A 22,158-nucleotide genomic window follows, 5' to 3' on the forward strand; every position below is an offset into this window, starting at 1 on the left:
AGTACACGGATCTTGATCTTCTTGATCTTGATCTTGATCTTGATCTGGTTGGATTAAACGGTGGTTGATTAAAAATGGTTTCTTTAGTAGTTACTTTAGGTCAGGTTAAAGTCTAAATTTGAATATCCAAGTTCATAATATATTTTATTTAAGACGCACGTACTTGTAGGTAACGATGAATGTAAAATGTACCTTTGATCCTTCAGTGATTGCTTCGTCTCACAATAGATCAAATTTAGATTCTAACGAAAAAGATGCGCACTCTAAATCTCATGACGGCATGTTTAACTTGGAGATACTCGAAATGTCGGAAGCCTCGAATCACATCGTTAGCAGATCGCTTCTGACGACTTTATTGCAAGCCCGAAGAGTATTGGGTGAGTTGAGCACTCTTCACACCTCCCTTACGCTAGTTATCACATTTTTGATGTGCCTTTTTGTACATGCTACGAGTCTTTGTATGTTCACTTCAAACTTCAAATGTAGGTTATGTTAACATGACATTTTCTTTTTTTTTATTTAATTGTATCGAATAATATCAAAGGAAGTTATTAAAAAACGAATATAATACATTTTCTAATACTCAGATGTTATTAATTAATTTGCAAATTTGCATGAGACGAATTGATAAAAAGAACTCTTTGCGAACTTTTTTAAACTCTCCTTTAGGATTACGCCCTCAAACTATGTGACTACATAGTACGCGGCAATTTCCTAAAGAGCTATTGAGTGTCCGCTTTGATTTTCGCTCTTGCCGAACTGAAGTATCTTATAGGACACGCTTTTTCAATTTGTCAAACGAGCTACCATGGATGTGTTACTTACTTTCCTAAAACTTTATATACAACTCAATGTCTAATGATTGACAAAAGTTAAAACGTTTGATGACACCGTTACTCAGTAGAATTGCAACGTTACTTTACTAAGTACATACTCGTAATTATGTTTAGCAGCGCTATAACTATACTTATCTAACCAACACCGACTGAATTACTACTCATCTAAGCTAAGTCCGTTGTTATTATAACAATTATGGCATGGGATTTATATTTACCTTGAAGTAACAATAATTATATCAACAATTAGATGCAGCATTTATATACATCAAAACTGGATATTTTAAATAGCTTATGAAAAATAATATTGACAGACAGTGGTGGATAAATTGCTAATATTTTGCTGCAGGCACATCTTAAGTTGAGTATACTTTTAAATTTAAAATTTACCTTAATAATATTAAAAGGCATGTACATATCAAATTAATTCTGTAAGCAAAGCACGGCGTCGGTAGACAAGAATGAAATAAACAAAGACAAGCAACGTAAGCAGGTCTCATAATTCCTCGTATAAACCCTTCTTCTTGAATTAAAGCATTTCCTTTATGCTGGAGACTCGAGGCAGACGTCAAATGTATTGTTTTGTGACCCTCACAATGACTAACGCGAAATTGTTCCCATCGCACCGTGAAAACACCCTCGCAACGAAATCATTATGACTTTATAAACAGCAAACACCGTCTTTTCCATGTCGACTTTGCGTCGTATTTTTATAAAAAAAAGAAAAAGTACGTAAAAAATTTCAAATATTTGTGACGTGTATGATTATTAATTGTGAAGTGCAATAATTCATTACTTACTTAATTATAAAAAAAATGAGTTTTAAAAAACGACACAGGAGTTATGAATTATACGAATTCTAATTAATTTATCACCGATTTGATTAAGTTGCTATAAAATTTATTCAAACTGATCTTATCAGAGAACGGCTCAACGGATCTTGATTAAAATTGGCATAGATGTAGAGCATAGTCTGGAAGAACACATGGGCTACTAACAAAGTTTATTTTTAAATTCCGCGCGGTCGGAGTCGCAGGTGACTGCTAGTTAGTTATAATATGAAATTTAGTTAAGGCTGATAAAGAAAAATAACAAGTTTTAAAGTAGCTATGTACGTATGTATATATATCTATTACGTTTATTGATCACTGATACAAATGTTTTCCATTTATAAAGAAATAAGTATTGATATTGACTTTTACACATGTATTACGTCGATATTACTCTAGTTTTAATTTTAATAAAATATATATATCATAAATAATCATTTTTTATTAAAGTATCAAAATGAATATAATAAATTTCAACTCATTTTAAACTTGTGTCAATATAATTAACATTTCAATATGAGCTTTATAAATATATATTAAGTTAGAATATCAAATTTGAATAATATTACAATTTGAAAACGCTGAAAAGTTGACTAAGTCAAATCCAGTATTTGCATTTCACAGCTAGCGACCTCTTCAAGTGCCCTGTAATGATATTTTCACGTATGTTCCTTCAATTTTATAAAGTTTCAGTATAGTTCATTCTGAAAACTTAGTGAAATGAATTTCTTTTTTTTAGAGTATTTTTTCCTACACTTAAAAACATTATACTTGCATATGAAATTATCTACTATCATTAGAATCTTTTACAAGGATTAAATATATTTAATATATCAAACTTAATAATTCAGATCAAAATTAACTTGTGCACTAAATAATCATTCTATTTGAAGGTAAAAACACACCAGCAGTGCCAGAGGTAACCCAATTATACCTTAAGGAAAAGTTTCTCTCTAAGCTAGCACATTTTTAAAACCATTGTTATGTGTAATTATGTCTATAGGCTTTACTGTTCGCTGGAGTCCATAAAATTAACGACGGCTTAAAGTTTTCCAACGCTGACCAACGGGAGATATGTCTGGAACGTCGACGGTTCGGGAAAAAGTTAATAACGCCTGACGCCGCCCGCGCCCCCTTACGCCACAATTATAAAATTTATACGATCCCTACACTTTCCTTGTTTGTTTTTTGTTTAGTTATCAAAACGATTTTAAGTCTTTATTCATTTAAATGTTTCATTACGTTTGTTAACCTTTATGTTAGTATGGGGAAAATGTGCAGAGTATTCTCGTGTGATTTAAAATAGCATACGCTTTTAAGACTAAAATGACCTTGGGTAAAAAAACTAAGGGAAAAAATACGGATAGTTTTTTTAACAATTTATTGCTCTCCGGCTGCGTTTACTTAAATCTCAGTCTTTGAATACTTACAACCAGTTGAACAGGTTTCTTTGGAAATCCAATTCAGTCAGTTTAAACTGTGCATATTGTGCATTATTAATATCGACTATATCCTGTTTTTTTTTTTGTATGAAAAATTTTGTTAGTTAATATTATAATTCTTCCGCACAAATCCTTCCTCGCAAAATTCAAAACATACCCTATGTGTTCATCCAGACTATGTTCTACATCTGTGCCAAATTTCATCAAGATTCGTTTAGCCGTTACGGATATACTTTCTAAAACAACCATCCATCTAAACATTCGCATTTATAATATTAGTAAGATTAAAAATTTAAAATAAAGAGGGTCAGAAAGAAAATAGTCATTTTATTTCTTTTTGTCTTTTTCGGTTTCCATGATCGATATACCCAGGACATAACATGATAGTTGTTCATCATTTTCATTCAATACAGATAGTATCACTTCATATTCCCCGCAGAATTCGACACATAGGAAATCTTTAGCAAATTCTAGCGATATAAGTAGATCTTGTATGGGATAAGTTTTCTGAAAAAAATGTTTAAATTATTAAATACCACAATTTTATATCTACGTTTGTAGAAAGTTACTTAGTCATATCAGGGAACAATGTATTTTGGTAAAACGTTTACATAAAAATATGGAACACCACTACATCTTACATCTATTCAAATAACATTTTTGGTAACTTTTACGAATATAATTTCGTCATTTTCATGCAGTTGTCGTTGTACAAGTGAGTATAGGTAAAGAGGTGATATTTGAATGCATCTATACTTACCGCAGGCACAGGACAGTCGGTCACGTTCATGCTGACGACCAGAGGATACCAGGGCGCTTCCTCACTCTTTAAACTTTCACATACGTCGGCCACTGAGCCAAATGTGAACTCCTTACCCACGTCCATAAGCTTCCAAACTTCCATGCTTATCTTTGAAAATAAATCCTTTTTTACTGTCTTCATATTATTTGTGAGTTACTACTCTAAATTAACTGTCGTATTTTATTACTCTACTTGTACTAAATATATATTAGAAGCCTCCCGTACGGCTTCTAAGTGTTGTTATAAGATTCTACGCCAGATGATGTAGTCGTATCTATTTCCTGGCAACTAATTCGTAAATTTTCTTCAAATTTCTTTTAAAAAATCAACAACAAGCTTCTTATACGTTCAGTGTAATTTGGAAGAATTACCGCGGCTTAAGCCACTTTGGAAAATATTATGACTAAATTTGAATTAAACTACTAATATTAAATTCTTATCGTTTTAAAATGCTTGCATCAGTAGCTTTGTTTTACCTTGTATCCCATCTCAATGTTTTGTGACATTTCCAAAACACCGCTGACGCCGATTCCACCTTCTGCATCGTCATCGCCTTCCACCAGGCCCAGTATAAAGCTTTCACATTTTATGTATTTATTATCAAAGTCTTTACAACTCTTAAAATCTTCCGAGAATTCAGCTTCATAAACGACCTGTACAAAATGTCTAATCTTAATAACATTATCTTAACATTCACCAAAAATAGCCAAAAAGGTCTAAGTTAAATTAGGAAAATTTAAGCTTTAGGATTGTTAATACATAATTTTATTGGTTGTAAGAAATCACCAGCTATAAATAGTTAACAGCGTCTGGGTTTTACCAAAACGATAACCTAAACGGATAAAGAAAAATTTGCAGTGATAACACAATCTTATGTTTATGTTACACGTCAACCACAGCTGTAATTCGCTTTTAATTTATTTTCTATTTAAATATTGTAATAATTACATATTTTATTATTATTCCAACTTTTAAATATTGAGTTTTACCGTGGGTTTGAGAGACCAAAATCTTCGTTTGAAACCATTTATACAGATATCTTGGTCTCAGAAACGCACGGTTAGTGACAATGAAATATGAAGAAGAACTTTTATGATTTAATTTGTTTTTTTAATTGATCTTTTTCTCTTCTGATTTTCAAATCAATAATGTTTTATGCTAAGTTACTTACTTCTCCATTAGCTCGTAAAAATACCACTTCAAAATATATCAAAATTAGAATTAATACTTTCAAAGAAATGTACGTCATCTTGACAGAAATAATAACTCGGTTTAAAAAGTAAATGTATTGTTTGTTATCATTTTATAGATTTTATATGGTAACTGATATAATCTTGAATGTTGAATTATAATAGTTGGCGTACTCAATAGCATTGTACATATCTGGGATGAAAACATGCGATTAACTAGCGTTTGTCACGCAATCATATTCATTGCACCTATCTATAAGGTTATCAGTTGTGTTGACCAAGTCCACTGCCATGATTACTATCCTCAAGTGAACTTATTCTCATATCAAATAACTAACATCGAATATGCACAAGAAACAAAGTATATAGTTACGCTGCCATTTCTCTAGCGTGGTAATCCTGAACACTTCACCTTCACTTCTTTAAGAATTGATCATGTTATTGATAATTAACAAAAACCCAGCACCACATTTCAAGTGACCAGTGTTACATATCCTAAAACAACCAGAAGAAATATGAATGAGTTGTCTGGGAAACATGTTGACTAAATAGCAGGTAGCAGTATTTCACCAGTCAAATGACAATCAAAAATACGGTAAAATATTAAAATTTTACGACATTTTATGTTTTTTTTTTGCTAAATGTATTCCATGTTTACGAGTAAATATCATTCGACTGCAGTCAGTATACGTGTGTATTGATAAACTATAACCTATCATTATCATTAACAAAGTTTACAAGGCTTATGGAAAACCCAAGTCAATTCCGATAAGAATGTAAAAATAAATGGCAATTGTGACGTCACATTTCACACAAATGGTATAAAACTAGGGGTTGATGTAATCAATACAAAGGCGGTATATATTTCATATGAAACAAACAAATGGGGCACAAACGGGAGTATATCATTTCCAATATAGTAGTTTTATGTAAATGGCGCCTACTTTTAAACTGCCGTAATTTTTAGATTCCGATTGGAGTTTCCCCTGTTCGTATTTGTTATCTTCCGAAGGAATAAATGAATGTATTAAATATTTTGATTTACAACGTGTTTTCGGATAACTTTTTCATTTTTTTTATATGGACACCACACTGTTTTTTTATCAATAGTTTTCTAGTATGTGCAAAACAATTCAAACTTTCGCGTCATTTTTGTGGTTTTATGATTTTTTGTATTATTAAACATTAAAACTTCGAACTTAGGTCACTAGGAGTGCATAAATTTCAAAGGGTAAATGATTTAATTATGCGCATAGAAATGTCACAGCACCAGTTAATTTGATTGTCGGTGACACCTATATGCAAATGATACGCTACGACTAATTGAATATCTTTGTTCCGTGGAGTATTGGGGATATGAGATGGCTTTTGGGTTCCTTTCCCCTATTTAATAATATCATTAAAATTTATTAGACCCTTACATTTACAGATGACTATGTTTTATTTGTGATTCTTCAGTAGCTAAGCTAACAATAAATGGTTACACTGAAAATGAGACAGCGAATTTTTTTTTTTTCATTTTTTATTAAGACTATTTTTAACGTGTTGTTATACAGAAGAAACTGTTGTTAATTCATGTACTGTACAGGAAATTGTTTCTCGTCATACGTCGTCACATTAATGACGTAATTATTTTTTTAATTTAAACGTTGGTAGAGCGTATAGTTTCCTTTATCCAAGGCAAGTATTTCGCAACCGATGTGTAGACGCCGGGCCATCCATCCCGACCGCAACCATATCCAAAGGAAACCACACCCACTGACTCCCAAACACCATTTGGTCTCCTTCGCATCAACGGTCCACCAGAATCCCCACGACAAGCGTCTTCTGCGAACGCGCCACCAGCACAGATTTGTTTATCCGTTAAATCGGCGCCAACCTTCTTGTATTTCTCGAAACATTTATTTGTATTAAATATTGGCATACCGAGCTTTAGTTTTACTGGACTGCGGGTTCCTAGGAATTGAGTAAGGTATTTTATAAAACAAAACTTAAACATTTGTTGAACACAAATTATGTTTAAACAAAACTTCATAAATAAAACATACCGAGCAAGGTTTTTCCCCAGCCAGCAACGTATACATCAGAGCCTTCAGCCAGACGCAAGTTGGGATCAATCAAGCAGATAGGCTGCACAAAGACTGAAACAAAAGGACAAATGTTGAATTCATTCATTGTTTTATATAAACTATAACCTTAGTAATGCAAGAAAAGAATTTTATTTATACATACAACTATACTTAGCGCGCTGAGTGAATCTCACTATGGCAATGTCATCTTCTCTGTTGATTTTTCCGTCAACAAAACCGGGGTGGGGGTGGGCTGACATGACAGGAAGTTCCTGGTAAGGTTCCGCGCATTCATTGTCAATGCAGTCGACATCAGTTTGAATGTCATATTCACCTAAGCGAGCAGATGTCCTTTAAAAAAAGATTTACGTTTAGTTTCACAGTTAACAGTCTGAGGTATATCATGTTCATTACTAAATACTTACAGTTTACCGACAGCATTTTCTATTTCACCTATGACACAGTGAGCAGCAGTCAGCGCGTACCGGTGGTTTATTAAAACCCCACCACATTGATAAGACATTTTTCCTTCCTCTAAAAATACAAGCATTAGATAGATTTAAAAATATGAAAACATTGAAAATATGTAACTGCTTCTATAAACACATTCCACATTTGGTAAATGTTACTGGAATCTCTTCTAACAATAATGCTATGTATGTAACATCCTATAGCCTAATCAACTGAACCGATTTTGATGAGGGTGGTCTCATTCGATTTGTATTTTTCCATCCAATGTTTCCATCCATACAATCGGTGTTTTTGGTTTTAATTATTAGTATTTACATTCCTTCTTTATTTAAACAAAGCTAGAAACAGAGGAGATCCATCTATAAAAACTATTCGTATATTATATAAATCAATTTACTTGTTAAGTATCCCATAAGGACCATCCAGGGGTATTCATCTAAGTCCGTGAATTGTCCACCGTATATTCTGTCACCGTTTGTATCAATGCCGCACTTATCCTGAGGCGCGGGGAATGAGTCCTCCGGAACCAAGGGGTCTATAACTCCAGTAGCGACAGGTGCCCTCGTTGTCCTTGGAGGCATCTGTTGATACAATACAACTTATACAATGAATTAAATAAATAGGATAAGAAAAAGAAATATCTTAATTTTTAAAAACAAAACATCTCGACTGACCAAGGCTCAAATAGATGAAATAGCGCCATCTATTGTCTGCGTATTAAAATAAATATTTTAAATTTTTAAATTTAAACTAAATAAATTGTAATGTTTAATGTCATGGTGTTATTAATATACTCTAAAACATGCAAAAAAAAAAAAAGATTCCATAACAAAAGTTACGTTACATTCGGTATCCTTTATAAAGTCCTTCCGACCATAAGCATGCATCATTTCACAATAAAGATAATATTATTACCGTAGTAGTAGGTCTCGTAGAGGGCAAAGGTCCGCAGCAGACTCTTGGCACGTAGCCCTCGAACCCACACTGAGACTGCCGGAGGAAACTGACGACAGAATTTGGCAACGGTCGGGTCTCAAACGCACTGACCAGTTCCTTACAATCATAGAGCGAAACACATTTGCTCGTAGCACCGAGAGGCGTCTGGCATGATTCTGAAACTGTGAAATAATTCTTTATATTTTCCTTATACAGTCAATTTAATAGCAGAATCCTAGAGAATCATATCAGAATTAGAATAACACGAGCTGTTGACATTTATTAAAATACTAGCGGTCACTCGCGACTTTGTCGGCGCTTTGTAATTAAAAAAAGTTGCCTTTAACATGCCTGCTAACATAAGCTACCTTCAAGTGAAAATACCGTAGAAATCGGTCCAGCCGTTTTAGAGTTCCGGAACAAAGCTGCATACGGACATAAAGGCAGATAAAAATTACATACAGACACTCGAATTTATTCAACTTTATACATAGATTTCCAGTATCAAGAGGCGATTTTGATTAAACTAGTGTGTTATTAGCAAAGTATTATGTTTAACTGATCCGTGATTATGCACCTCTGAAATGCCAAACTAAGAAACATATAGACATCTCTGTCCCTTTCAAACAGAAAGATAAGGATGACAATATCTGGTAAATAAGTTGTTAATCGTATTAAATACTGATAAACTTAGATGAAGATCCTATTGCCAAGACTTAAATTACCTATTGTGGTATACTCAACATATTCCAACATATTCCAACGGCATAAGCTAGTTATAAATCCAATAGTTGATATTGCATTTTGCCACAAATCTATAAAGCCAACCGTTTTTGTCATGGTTATTAATGACAATTCAAATATAAGGAAAAATTTTGGTTGGCTTAAAAAAATTGCCCGCTCGATAGAATTTAAATAACAACTAAAGAATAACATTTACGTCTCAGTAATGTAACTTTGTGACTATGAAATAAATTTTAAAATCGACTAAATACTTATCACTTTTATCAATAACAAAGAACAATGGACCCATTTTTTACTAATTCTGTAGACGATATAATACAATTGGAAGATATGTTCTAATTTAAACAATGGCAGTTGGTAATTTTTTCATTATTTTCATATTTTTTTTTGCAAAGGACAAAAGTTAGACGGTTGCTATTAATAATTCGTTTCGATCATGAAAGAGGAAAACAGACACAATAAATATCATGATCGACTCACGTGTACACAACGCAATCCTGTTTATACAACAGCGTTTTGGCTCTACAATTACTTTATTAGCTTATGTTATAACTTTATGAAGATATGCTAATTTTTTTTTTGTTGTCAGTCAGTCGGATAATAATACTCGTTTTAATAATAACAGAAAACTTCATATTTGACCTTATGTGATATAAACGACATGAAATGTCATCTTAAATGAATTAAATAACTGAATTGACATCACTTACCTACGTAACTCCACAGAAGGGACAAACACAACACAGCAATTTGGCACTTCATGTTTATTTGTACTGTACCAAGTTTAAAGTTTCAATTCACTGACATCACTAAATTAATTATATTAAAAGAACTTTGGTATGTACAAGTTGAGAAAACGGCGCGCGATGCCACGCTCGTTCTCTATACTACACTGGTTCTTAGAGGTCAACTTCACTATATTTATATCAAGTCAAGATTCGCTTAAGTACAGTCAGCATATGATTAGAAAATATTTTTAAAAGTTAACAAGTGACAAATAGTTTAATTAATTTAAATGTTCAATTTTTTTAGTTTTCGGAACCAATACATTTAAGCGGTAAACAAAGCTATAGAAAACTATTATTTTTATCATGAACTAAATTCCTTATCTATTACTAGTTTAATAGTTTTTTTAAGTAATCGAAACTACTTAAAACTGTAGATAATTACACCCATAAAAGAAAAGCTAATTTTATAGTGAGATTTATCTAAACTATATAAAAAAACAGACAGAAAATTTATTTATATACATTCTTCTTAATTTGTACAAATAATATCCTTATTAATATACATTTAACTAGCTGTCGCCCGCGACTCCGTCCGCGCGCAGTTAAAAAATGGGGGGGGGGGGGGGGGTATGAAAAATAGATGTTGGCCGATTATCAGACCTACTGAATATGCTCACAAAATTTCAGGAGAATCGGTCAAGCCGTTTCGGAGGAGTACGGGAACGAAAACTGTGACACGAAAATTTTATATATTAGATAGTAATTTCGAAATCTATTGCGTTTATGAAAACGAAATGCCTTTGTTAATCTAAAATTATGAAGGTTATTGTCACAATGATTATTTCAAAGCCATTGGGCTTCTGGTTGAGTTAGGTTAGGTTAGGAAATGAAATGACTGTTTAGAAGGGACGATTATTGCATGTTGTCAATTTTTTCAATTTTTCATTTGAACATATATTTTTCTTGAATTAATTTGCTATCCGTACTACATAGATATACACTAATATGTGTGTATTTATTTCCATCTGGTTTGTTTGCATGCGTCATTTGTGGTTTTACCAGTTTCTGTGGGACACATTGGTGCAGAAATAATATTTACAAGCATTTTTCTTTATATATGATAATATCGTGTTAAAGTTCACGCCATTTGCACGGCTATTTATTATTGAAAAATGAAAAGAAAAAATCAGAACGATTTTCCCTCCTTGTTTTTTAATTGATTTTTGCCGGTTTATACATTCGTTCACTCTTTGTAGCACAGATAGCTTACTGCAAGTACGTTGGAAAAACGGACACGAAAGTATTCAAGGACTAAAATAATCCCTGTTTAGCTATCCTCGTATAACATAGCATTTGGTCATTAATAGAGATTATCGTACTAATATCATAAATGCGAAAGTTTAAATGGATGGATAGATATATGGATGGATGTTTGTTTGAAGGTATCTTCGGAACGGCTCAAAATATCTTCATAAAATTTGGCACAGATGTAGAACATAGTCTGGAAGAACACATAGGCTACTTATAAAGTTTGTTTTTTAAACTACGCGTAGACCGTGTCGCGGACAAAAGCTATTATAATAAAATTTATCATATAGTAGTGTGAAATAATATAATATTAGAAAATTTCTTTTTATTTAATAGCCTGTAAATTGAGTTGATATCAAATACATGTAACAGGTCTTCATTCAGCACATTTGTGTTATTTACATTAAATACCGATGTCACTAATCGACCCAGTGCCCAATCAAGCAATTCGTTCGCAAGTGGGGCGCAATTTCCTTCTGCAATTCAGTTAAGGATTAACGACATTAACTTTCATGTCTCGTCTGCTAATTGCGTTTGGCTCCCCAGTTCCTGTGTCATTTTATTATATACTTGTTACCGAACAAATCAGCTACTCATTCAGAAATAAAATATGCAAATAAATCACTCGCTGTTGGTTACTGAGACCAAAATCTCTTTATAAAACATATCGTCATAACTATTATCATCTTTGACAAAACGAAGATAACAATATTTTTTAAATATATTTCAAATATTTTGTTCTCAAAAACCCAGGGTAAAACTATGTTATTTCAGTTGACGTAATAACATTGTTTAGACTAATGAAGACCGCGTGGACAACACGCCACGCCACCTATCTCCTTTTTTGCAAAACTTAATTTGCTTGCTTACTTTAAACAATTTGGTACGACCTAGGCATCACCGAAATGTTACAATGTAAACTGTATGCGTAGACACACACACACATGAATGGCATGAAATGATGGATTTGGCAGAAGACTACCTAAATAAAAAACAAACGAACTCCGGAAATAAATTTTGGATACCGAATATAGGAATAGAATTGCACTCAGCATTCTAAAATGACTGATACGTGAACGGAAAAGGGTTAATAAAAATGTACATAAAAATTACATTACTTTTTTGGTATAAATTTTAATATCAAAAGTCCATGATATAATCATGCACTTCTAATAAGTCGTCGTCGCTCATTGGTGCAAATCGATTATAATTTATCAGGGATTTTTTTGTTTGTGTTTAAAAATAGCCTTATCTAACTTATTTCCACATTAACTTTAACTCTGACATGCTAATGATCATCGGTTCTCGTAATTTTCTTTATAATGGTACAAAGTTTTCGCTTCACGTATTATATACTTAATTTATTTATTCCAGCGGAATTTATATAAATAAAAATACGTGTATAATTGATGTAAGTAAAATACAAAAGGGTAATAAATTTCAAGAAAATCATATTCTTGTAAATGAAGCACGTATTCAATTGAACGCTCGGCCGTAACTTAGCTGAACAAGAGATTATATTCTGAAACCATACGATAAATATTTCATATGATATTTTAAAAATCGTTCCATTTCAGTTATTTATTACATAATTAATCATAGGCTGTTTTCATCACTTTATGTATATGTAAAAGTAAGTACGGTAAAATTTTTTTTTTATTTCTTCGAAAATAGAAAAGAATAATGAGTATACTGACTATTTTAAACGATTTTGTTATCTTTATCACAAATGTAAATGAAAACTTTTTATCTATGATGTCTAAATAAAGCTAGAAGCTTTCGTTATCACTCTTGTATTACAACAATATTTCCATTCCTCTCATTCTTTTCGAAAAAATAAGAGACAGCAACAGTGTTCGTATACAAGTGTCTCGCGATTCGAACTTCGACGATTATTTTGATAATAGACCCCCCTAAAGACGAGCTCACGCAGGGACGCAGTGATAAATTGGCAATAGCCAATGGAGAGGTTGTGGCCTCTCCGACTGTCTCAAAAGCTTACTTAAATAATTCCAACTACAAGAAAGTCTTGTAGCAGGTTTCTTAACAAGACGTGGCGCTCGTCAGACGGCAACCTTATATTGACTCATTACATATTTATGGGAACATCAAAGGCGCATCGTTAGGTAAATTTATGTCCATCTATGCTTGTCTAAATTTAAACTCACAAGTAAAGCTTTTACAAACGAGATACATACCTTTATTGTACAACTAATAAGTTTGTTTGATATATTTTGTTAATATTTACAAAAACTTAAAAAATAATAATAATTGCTATATGATATTTATTACAGAAAAAAAACACATATAATTACAATTTTCTTCTAATATTTCAAGCTCATCAATAGTCACATAGTATATAAAAGTACGTTTATCCAAAATGGTATTTCCAAGTGAAGGTTAAACAAGGTTATGCTTCATGTCAAATATTTTGACGTATCACAATATGTTTATTGAAACATTTACATAATATACATGTGTATATCATTCATCATCAGCTACGTTCCCGCTGAGGCCTTAGTCAACGACGCTGGCCCAGTAGGTGTTGGTTGACTTCACAAATATATTTGAATTTCTTCACATATATGTGCAGTTTGCATCACGATGTTTTTCATCACCGTATGAATGTATAATGATCATGAATTCCAGGAAAAATATTTGGGGTTTCTGTAAATCGCAGTATACTTCGCAGATTGCACTCACTTTTTTACCGTATTAAACTTAGAAAAAGATAAATGTCATAAAATAAACTTAAAACTTCTTATTTGTGCCGCATACTGCTTCAAGCAGTCGTATAGCTTTCAGCATTTTTAACGACTGCAAACTAAAGTACGAAACGACGAACGACAAATGCCATTGCATAAATCGTTCCGTGTATGTCGGCCCTAAGGCGTATATTCATAATTATAGCATGTAATACACAATTCATTATATCTGAGCACATCTAACTAGTACAAGTAATATTGACAAGTCACATCTTAGCAATTTTCAATAAGGCGTTGGAATTTATGAAATAAAAGTGCGCGATAATATGGAAATATAGTGAGATTCTGTTCGTACCTTGCGCTCGGTAACGACCGCTGTCAGACCAGTTATCGATGGCCTCTAAATATTATTTATGGCCCTCTCTCGTATGGCTAATATTCTTTTTCTTGACGATTCTGTTATTTGCACAAATGCCACCGTCTAAGCCTGACATGTTATAATTTATAGTGGTATAATGCATACCTTTTGACACAAGGCTTAAGTATTTTTGATAAATGTAAAACAAAACGAAATGCGTTAACATTAGATAATATAAGTTATACGTATACGTAGAACTAGTTAATATAGCCTGAATGACTAATTAACTATATCTTTGAAAACGGGATAGGATGCTACTTGAAAAACTCACTCTTACTCACTCTATGTTAAGTCTATTAGGCTACAGCTCAGTTGTGAGCTTGCTCATCATGATCGATTAACTTTTGTCACTTAGGATCTTTGTACACAAACCGACGTAAATTGTCGAAACTAATTCTGTCGCGAGAATCACATTGCGCGTACTTCGTACACGCAACGTTGAATCGTCGACGCGAGTCGTCTATTCGGTCAGTACAGGCATAGTGCAAACATGTGGAATGTATAGATTTGCTCCGCCACCTCGAAAATTTCAGCGACTTTTCTCACGACGATCTAGACAAACACAGGTTGTCAGTGACTCTCTTTGGCGCTAAAAAATTGAAATGTCAGCGACGCGCTGTATACGAACCTTCATGACATTGCATTGCCTAAGTCACTTAGCGACTGAAATGACTGGATTTCGAAGATTTACGTTGCCTTATGTACGAAGGGCCTAATTGTTATCATTTGTCTTTAAATGAATTTACAATAAATCAACTTTAAAAAGTTGTTCTTCACATTCTATCGTTTTTGGAATTAGCTACTAAGGAAGAAAACTTTGCTGTACATTATTGATAAATGTATTGAAACGGAAGTTAAACCCCTACAACGTCTACCCATATGAAACAATAAAAAGCGAACCAAATACAGTAGGCTCGTAAATCTGCTACAATCGTCCTATGGTAAAGACCTTTCAGGGATAGCTACAAGGTTTAGGTCAAATGCTTAATTAATAACAATCTATCAACATGAATGGTAATAAATAAACAGTAGGATTATTTTTACTGTGTTTATAGGGTAGACGGGTCTTAGGTACTATTGATCCTGTGAGTCCAATTTATTTTATTTCAGTTTATAAAAGTCTCGGAATAGTTAGAGTTCGATGAATTACATATTGACCTAAGGACAAATTACAATGAATACGTTCAAACTAAAAGCTTTTTTTCAGACTGGAGGTATATTGATACAAACGACGCACGTCGACGCATCGAACACTGGATATAAATCAAGCGTAATCGAGTCCCAGAATGAGATATGCTGCTACCTCGGACAGATTATAAAAGTCTCTAATACAAAATTACTTTTTTGTGTCCACTAGAGGCAACGGCGTGTGACGTACTTGACTTTAAATATTTAAAACAATTATGTTTTTATGTTTCGGAAAGAGAACAAATTAAACATGATACAGGCAGATCGATACCGTTTTAAAATTACAAGGTTAAGTTGTTTGTAGGGCATTGAACTTACCAAAAATTACCTACAATTTTTAACTGCAGTCAAATTTGTTTATATTTAAGTTAGTTAGTTATAAAACGAGATATTCGTTACGGATCTATTTTTTTAAAATCGAATTTGTTTATTTGATTGACGGAAACTTTATTTCGTATATATTTTGGACGGCGACGCTGATCCGACGGAAATAAGAATCATTATTTAACGTCAATGTTTAACTAGATTGGCCTCGCAAATGGGCCGGTAATGATGCTCGTTGATTGCGCACCCTAATACTTATAGATATAAATGGGATAAGTTAACGATCAACAAATTGTAGCCTACCTCAGAATTTTCACAGCCGAGACATGTACAAAAACATGTTGTTAGTTAAATAATTCGGTTTTAACGTTTAACACAAAACCTTGGTCATATCATACATGTCAAGGAAATAATTCATTCATTATTGGGAATTCACTGGTAACTGACACAGGGAATTCTTGTCATTAAAATTTTCTCGAGGAATTCCCACAATAAATATTAAAACAAGTTAGTGAATCAATATAAACATTTGGCTGACATTGGTTAAATCCATCGAAGTTTAAATAAAAGTGTATCGTGTAAAGAGGTTTGTTTAACACGTTGGCGGACAGTACATGTTAAGAATTACTTCCCAAATGACACTACTTAATCTCATACATTGCCTATGGGCGTAGTGTCAATGCGGTTGCATGTAAAATGTTGTTTAGTGACAGTACGCCTATAGTTTCAGCTTCATTGAACAATTCTAACAGCCGTTTTTGTTCCCTTTCGTACGGATCTCCAGGCGCCATCTGTAGATAAATTCATTATTAATTCAATACCAAAAAACTGCATTCAATACAAACAACCACTAATTTTAGAAGCACAATTACCTTATACAAAATTGAATTTGAATATTTCGATAAACAAAAACACAAAAATACGTCAATAACTTACCACTCGAGCCGTTATTTGCGCGCGAAAATATGAGGTGACACGAAGCCCACCGCCGACGCGCACTACGTGACTAAATGTATGAAAACATGACGCCCACGGGCGTACTGTACGGGGGGAGGGGTACCGGAATTCTGTCAATGTGTGTGTCCCTTGACGTGTTGTAGAACTATGTACGATGACAGTAGGAAAGCCGCATTACTTTTGCGGTGACACTACAACATTCTCTTCCTTGTAAAAGTATTGAAAATCAAACGCCCTCAGCCGTACTGCCGTGACACGAGTATAAACTATTACGACTAAAGGCGTTCTGTCGTATCATTTTTTACTATAGGAACGCCCACAGACGTTACTGTCCATCAATGTGTTAATGCTCAGATTAAGAATTATATAGATATGGCACGCGCGTTCACCCGTAAGGGACAGATAGAGAGTACTATAGACTATACCTATATATAAGTGAGAGGATTGGGGTTACCAGTTATTTGTTTTTTCCCGAAAATGAATAATTACGATATAATTTAATATATACCAATTTATATATTCCCAATTAAATTGTAATTAATAAATGTAATAAATATATCAAACAATGCGTAATTTTTGTTTATGTGACTAAGATTAGGTTAACAGATTTTTTGGTAATACTTAGTTAATATGTATGTACTTAGTATGTTTAATATAAAATAATTGAAACAAGTTTATTCATTATGTGACCATTTATATACCAAAATGAACTTAACAAAACATAGATTCTTATGACACTAAAGTTTATTCAAAATGACCTCCGTGATTTTGAATACAGGCCTTCAATCTGCTCGGCCAGTCGTCTATCGCAGCACGAACGAGGTCCATGTCAATATCGGCGGCTGCCTTAATCAAGGATGTCTTGAGTGACTCCAAAAAAAGAATTTCCCGATATTTTTTTCCCGCTTACCGCTTCAACAAAGCGCGGCATCTCTTCAGTCTTAGGTCCATTAGACGAGCATTCAAACGATGTCCTGTTTTTCTTCGATATGCACGAAGCCCTAAGTCTTCATAAAAAGCTACAAAAAACATACCAATATTATAATCATATAATTTTAAATTACTCTGTAAATCATTACAGTTAACACTATATGTAAAACTACTTAATATTTAACTATTTTGATTGTAATTTCTAAGAAATAAAAATTTACATGGGACAAATTAAAAAGCATACTCTTTAAAATCAACGGGATAAGAAAGTATCAAATATTTAAAAACACAGCAGCAATACTAGTATTAAAAACTCCTTTTGAAATCTGTTGAAAATAGTATAAAAATGTGAATTGTTTCATTTATATACATTATACATACTATAATTTATTTCCCCTAAATTCAGGGTAATTTTTACAACAAGATGGTGGTATTATTTTTACGGGTAATAACCAACCAATTTGAAAAGAAGTTTAATATGGCCGCTTGTTTCCCAGATCTACAGTATATTATTTGACACAAATGACATCTGCGTTTGGGCGCATAATGTTTTCATAATGTTTTCGAAAAATACTATTTTATTTTAGCTGATTTTACCCGTATTTTAACATATTAGTTATTACAAAGACTGTAAAGAACAACTAGTTTGTATTTTCTTCCTTATTTTGTATGAATACATGTGAATAAGTGCGTAGTTTCAGTACTTACGAGTGAAAGGTTATGTTTTTCTCTTTTCGCTCACTACGGCTTTTACAACCGACGATACAGCAGTATACCATGTTTTATAAACTTTACCTTACTAAAACTGTAATATCAAAATATTTTTGCACAATTACAGCCACTAAGTACTCACGATTTTCGAAAAATAGCACGTATGTCAAACTTTGTTAGGGACAACCTAGGTTGTTTGTAGGGGACAACCTTTGTTCCAAACAAAGCCCAAACCCTGGTACGCAGAAAGGGACGGAAGATAGTTATCCCTGTCTTTGTCACGTCACAGGAATTGTGTATAACTGTATCTCTCTCACTCACGGTATTATTATTACCGTGTCATAGACTTGGTTTAATGTTACGACTAACTTACTCGCTTTAGTCGGACTAGGAGACATCAAAGGACAACTTGAGTGATATGAACTTTCTATAGCTTTTTCAATGATGTTCTTTAAAAAACTTCGATTATTACTGATTTAGTATAAAGTTCTTTAAAATTGAGAGGCATATTATACGTAAAGGCAAACGTCATTATTAAACGATTTCCTTAAACTCATCATCATCAACCTGCCCTTATCCCTATGGAGGGTCGGCACAGTACGTACTACTCCTCCATACATCTCTATCAGCCGTCATATCTGAATTTATCCCCTTCTTACGCATATCCTCTTTCGTACAATCCATCCATACTTTCTTTAGTTTTCCTCTACCTTTATAGCCATCATTCAATCTCATTACTTTCAATGATTTCCTTAAACTAATTTATTAAAAAGCAAGAATATTAGATCTATAAATTTTTAATTATCTCAGTCTTTAGTGCTAAATAAGAAGAAAACAATAAAAAGTTCTACAGTTTTAAAAATTCAATAAACGTTACGATAACAATCAGAAATGCAATCGCGATGTATAAAACATTGACGAGGAATATGAATACCATAAAAATTCCAATCGTTAGTGCAAACGTTGCAATATTAAAAAGTCCCGAAATCAATGACCGGGGACTCCTTTATTCGTAAAAATATGAATGGTCTCGGAACGCATCCATTATCCCGCTCGGCTTCCCGGCGCGCTTCGCATCAAAACAAAGGAATTACTTTCTATCCAATTACTCGCGGCATCAGGTGCAACGTTGACTACAATTAAAACGAGTTATTACATTAAGGGACGGCCCTCACTTTCCTTGTACATAACCTCTGTACTTTATAGTGGCATAAAGAAAGCTAACACTGTAAAGTCTAACGTAAATCTCTTATGTGTGCGCTCAGTTAGACGTAAAAGAGAATTAATAAGGCCATTTCGTACAGCGATACGATAGAATGTGGATACGCGACTAAAGCTTCTGAGATATATACCACGATATTGAATTCTATCGGTTCTAAAATCTATATCGTTATAAATAGATACCCCTTTTCACTTTATTGTACGTTGGATATTTCTCGAATTGAACAATAAGTATTTATGATCTGAATATACGAAACTATTACTGCAATATAATGGTTTATTGGTATATCAATTACGCGATATAAACATTTAATTTAGATTTTTTAAATTTAGAAAAGTAAGTAGATTATGAAAAATTTGTTATGTTAAGGAGCCTTAAGCATTTTTTTTTTTTGCATTTCCTCTTGAATACAAATGAATGCATAAACAGACACGTCAGCATTATCTGTATACACTAATTATAGTTCACCAATGCCAAATTTTTACGATATCATTAAGTGCGAAATTGCTGTTTGTTGGTACAAAAATGTCTTAACAAGGCCATAAACTGGCGATACACGATAATTAAATCTCATACAGTACAGACGACCTAGCTAAAGGTAAGGGACTGTTTTTTATATTATATTAATTTAATATTCTTTGACTAATTACACAAGCATGATTTCAAATCTAATATATAAAAGATACTTTTAAAACTGCTTCTAACGTTTATAGGATAAACATTATTAAACGTTTGCGCACTAAAGCTTCGCTAATGGCCCTGTTTAGTGATTAACATGCAAATGTTTATTTAGTTTTGCTTTGAAATGAACGTTTTCAAATGTTTAGGATCATTTAATCTGTTTAATGGATTATAAAATAAACATATTCACATCAAATGATTTCTCTCCGAAGTAGCTCATTGGCTAAAATATTCATATACATTTGCTCAAGGTTTGAATACCTGTCATCTTCTAGCAATTAATTTGTAATTTTCTTAAGTTGGTATTGAAAAGTTTTTTTTCCTGTCGTTGCTTTTAAGTATGTCTTTGAGGCATTTGGATATTGGAGATATTCAAATGTGCAGATTTATCGTCACTGGCCATAAAAATAAAAAGGATGTAAAAATTCACCCTTCAGTTAACGCGTCTGTACATTCCAACACTTAGATTTGCCCATCAAAGTATCGGGCACTCAAAAATCCATTTGAAAAGTACACATTTTATACCTTAACGCCTGCATCCTCTAAAAAAGAATATTCAGAAGAAGGGTGTGTTTATGTCTTTAGGTGAATAGCTTTTACAATCTAAGGTGGTATTAGAATAACGAGCGGAAGTAAGGGTTATATTGTTATGCCAACTTTATGTCGGTCTGTTCCCGATATTAGCTATAAAGCTTACTTTATACTATTTAGTCAGGAGCGTATCTTGATATTATTGTGATGCGGTTAGTTTTAATCGTCGCTCGTAACTGTTTACAATTGCAATAATAATTTAAATCTAGTATATAGCCTGAGTCACTTAGATCAAAGTAATTAATGGTTACGTAGTAACAGTTCATGTTAATCTCCATGTTGAGTGTCATTGTTATTTCATATTATTCTCTTTCATAGTCTCTGATTCAACTTTAAATATGTTCTACTCATGGGAAATAACATTTAAAATGTTAAACATAAAAGTCAGAATTATTTGTAACTTTAAAAAAAGGGCAAAGATTTTTAAAATAAATTTAAAAAATCTAGTAATTGTTTAGTATTAAAATATTAATAAAGATTTTATAAATGTCCCACTCTGTTATGTCCCAATCATCCACACTACTTACTAATATTATAAACGAAACGGCTCAACGGATCTTGTTGAAATTTGACACAGAAGTAGAGCATAGAAACTTAGTACGTTTTTTTAACGGCGCGCGGACGGAACCGCGGGCGACAGCTGTACTGCATAAATGTGATAAGGTGAAATATAAAATTTGAGTTTAATACAAATTTACAACTACAGTCAAAACCGTTTATGGCGACATCGTTTAGAACAACATACCGGTTAAATTGACCAAAATCAAAGGTCCTGGCTGAATGTTATATACATATCTTTCCTATTAATACCTGTCACCGGTTGTTACAACTATCGGTTTTTACGACTCAATATGAGTAGTCCCTTCGATGTCGTTATAACAGATTTTGACTGTATTTCATTTTGTCTAATGACAAATGTTTGCGGTTTAAATAATAAAAAGGGCCTTGACAGACATACATACGGACGGACAGCAAAGTGATCCTATAAGGGTTCTTTTTTTCCTTTCAAGGGACGGAATCCTAAAAAGCACAAGCTGCCCCAATGAAGTTTAAAAAAAAAGTATTTTCCACGCTT

At 32.9% G+C, this 22,158-nt stretch overlaps 2 protein-coding genes across 2 annotated transcripts; both read right to left on the reverse strand.

The window, feature by feature from the left end:
* Positions 1–3,426: 3,426 nt before the first annotated feature.
* Positions 3,427–5,490, reverse strand: LOC106714903. The gene is made up of 4 exons (XM_014508026.2): positions 5,082–5,490; positions 4,387–4,563; positions 3,869–4,018; positions 3,427–3,615 (listed from the first exon to the last, which is right to left on the reverse strand). Exons 1-4 carry the CDS (start codon positions 5,157–5,159, stop codon positions 3,436–3,438), a joined length of 585 nt encoding a protein of 194 aa, XP_014363512.2. The 5' UTR covers positions 5,160–5,490; the 3' UTR covers positions 3,427–3,435.
* A 1,117-nt stretch (positions 5,491–6,607) lies between these two features.
* LOC106715063 (phenoloxidase-activating enzyme 1) lies at positions 6,608–10,225 on the reverse strand. Its single transcript, XM_014508271.2, has 7 exons — positions 10,031–10,225; positions 8,556–8,758; positions 8,038–8,221; positions 7,595–7,703; positions 7,333–7,520; positions 7,149–7,241; positions 6,608–7,056 (listed from the first exon to the last, which is right to left on the reverse strand). The coding sequence occupies exons 1-7, from the start codon at positions 10,080–10,082 to the stop codon at positions 6,743–6,745; spliced, it is 1,143 nt and encodes a 380-aa protein (XP_014363757.2). The 5' UTR covers positions 10,083–10,225; the 3' UTR covers positions 6,608–6,742.
* Between the last annotated feature and the right edge of the window lie 11,933 nt (positions 10,226–22,158).

Source organism: Papilio machaon, chromosome 7 (assembly GCF_912999745.1).
Source record: "Papilio machaon chromosome 7, ilPapMach1.1, whole genome shotgun sequence".
Lineage (NCBI taxonomy): Eukaryota > Metazoa > Arthropoda > Insecta > Lepidoptera > Papilionidae > Papilio > Papilio machaon.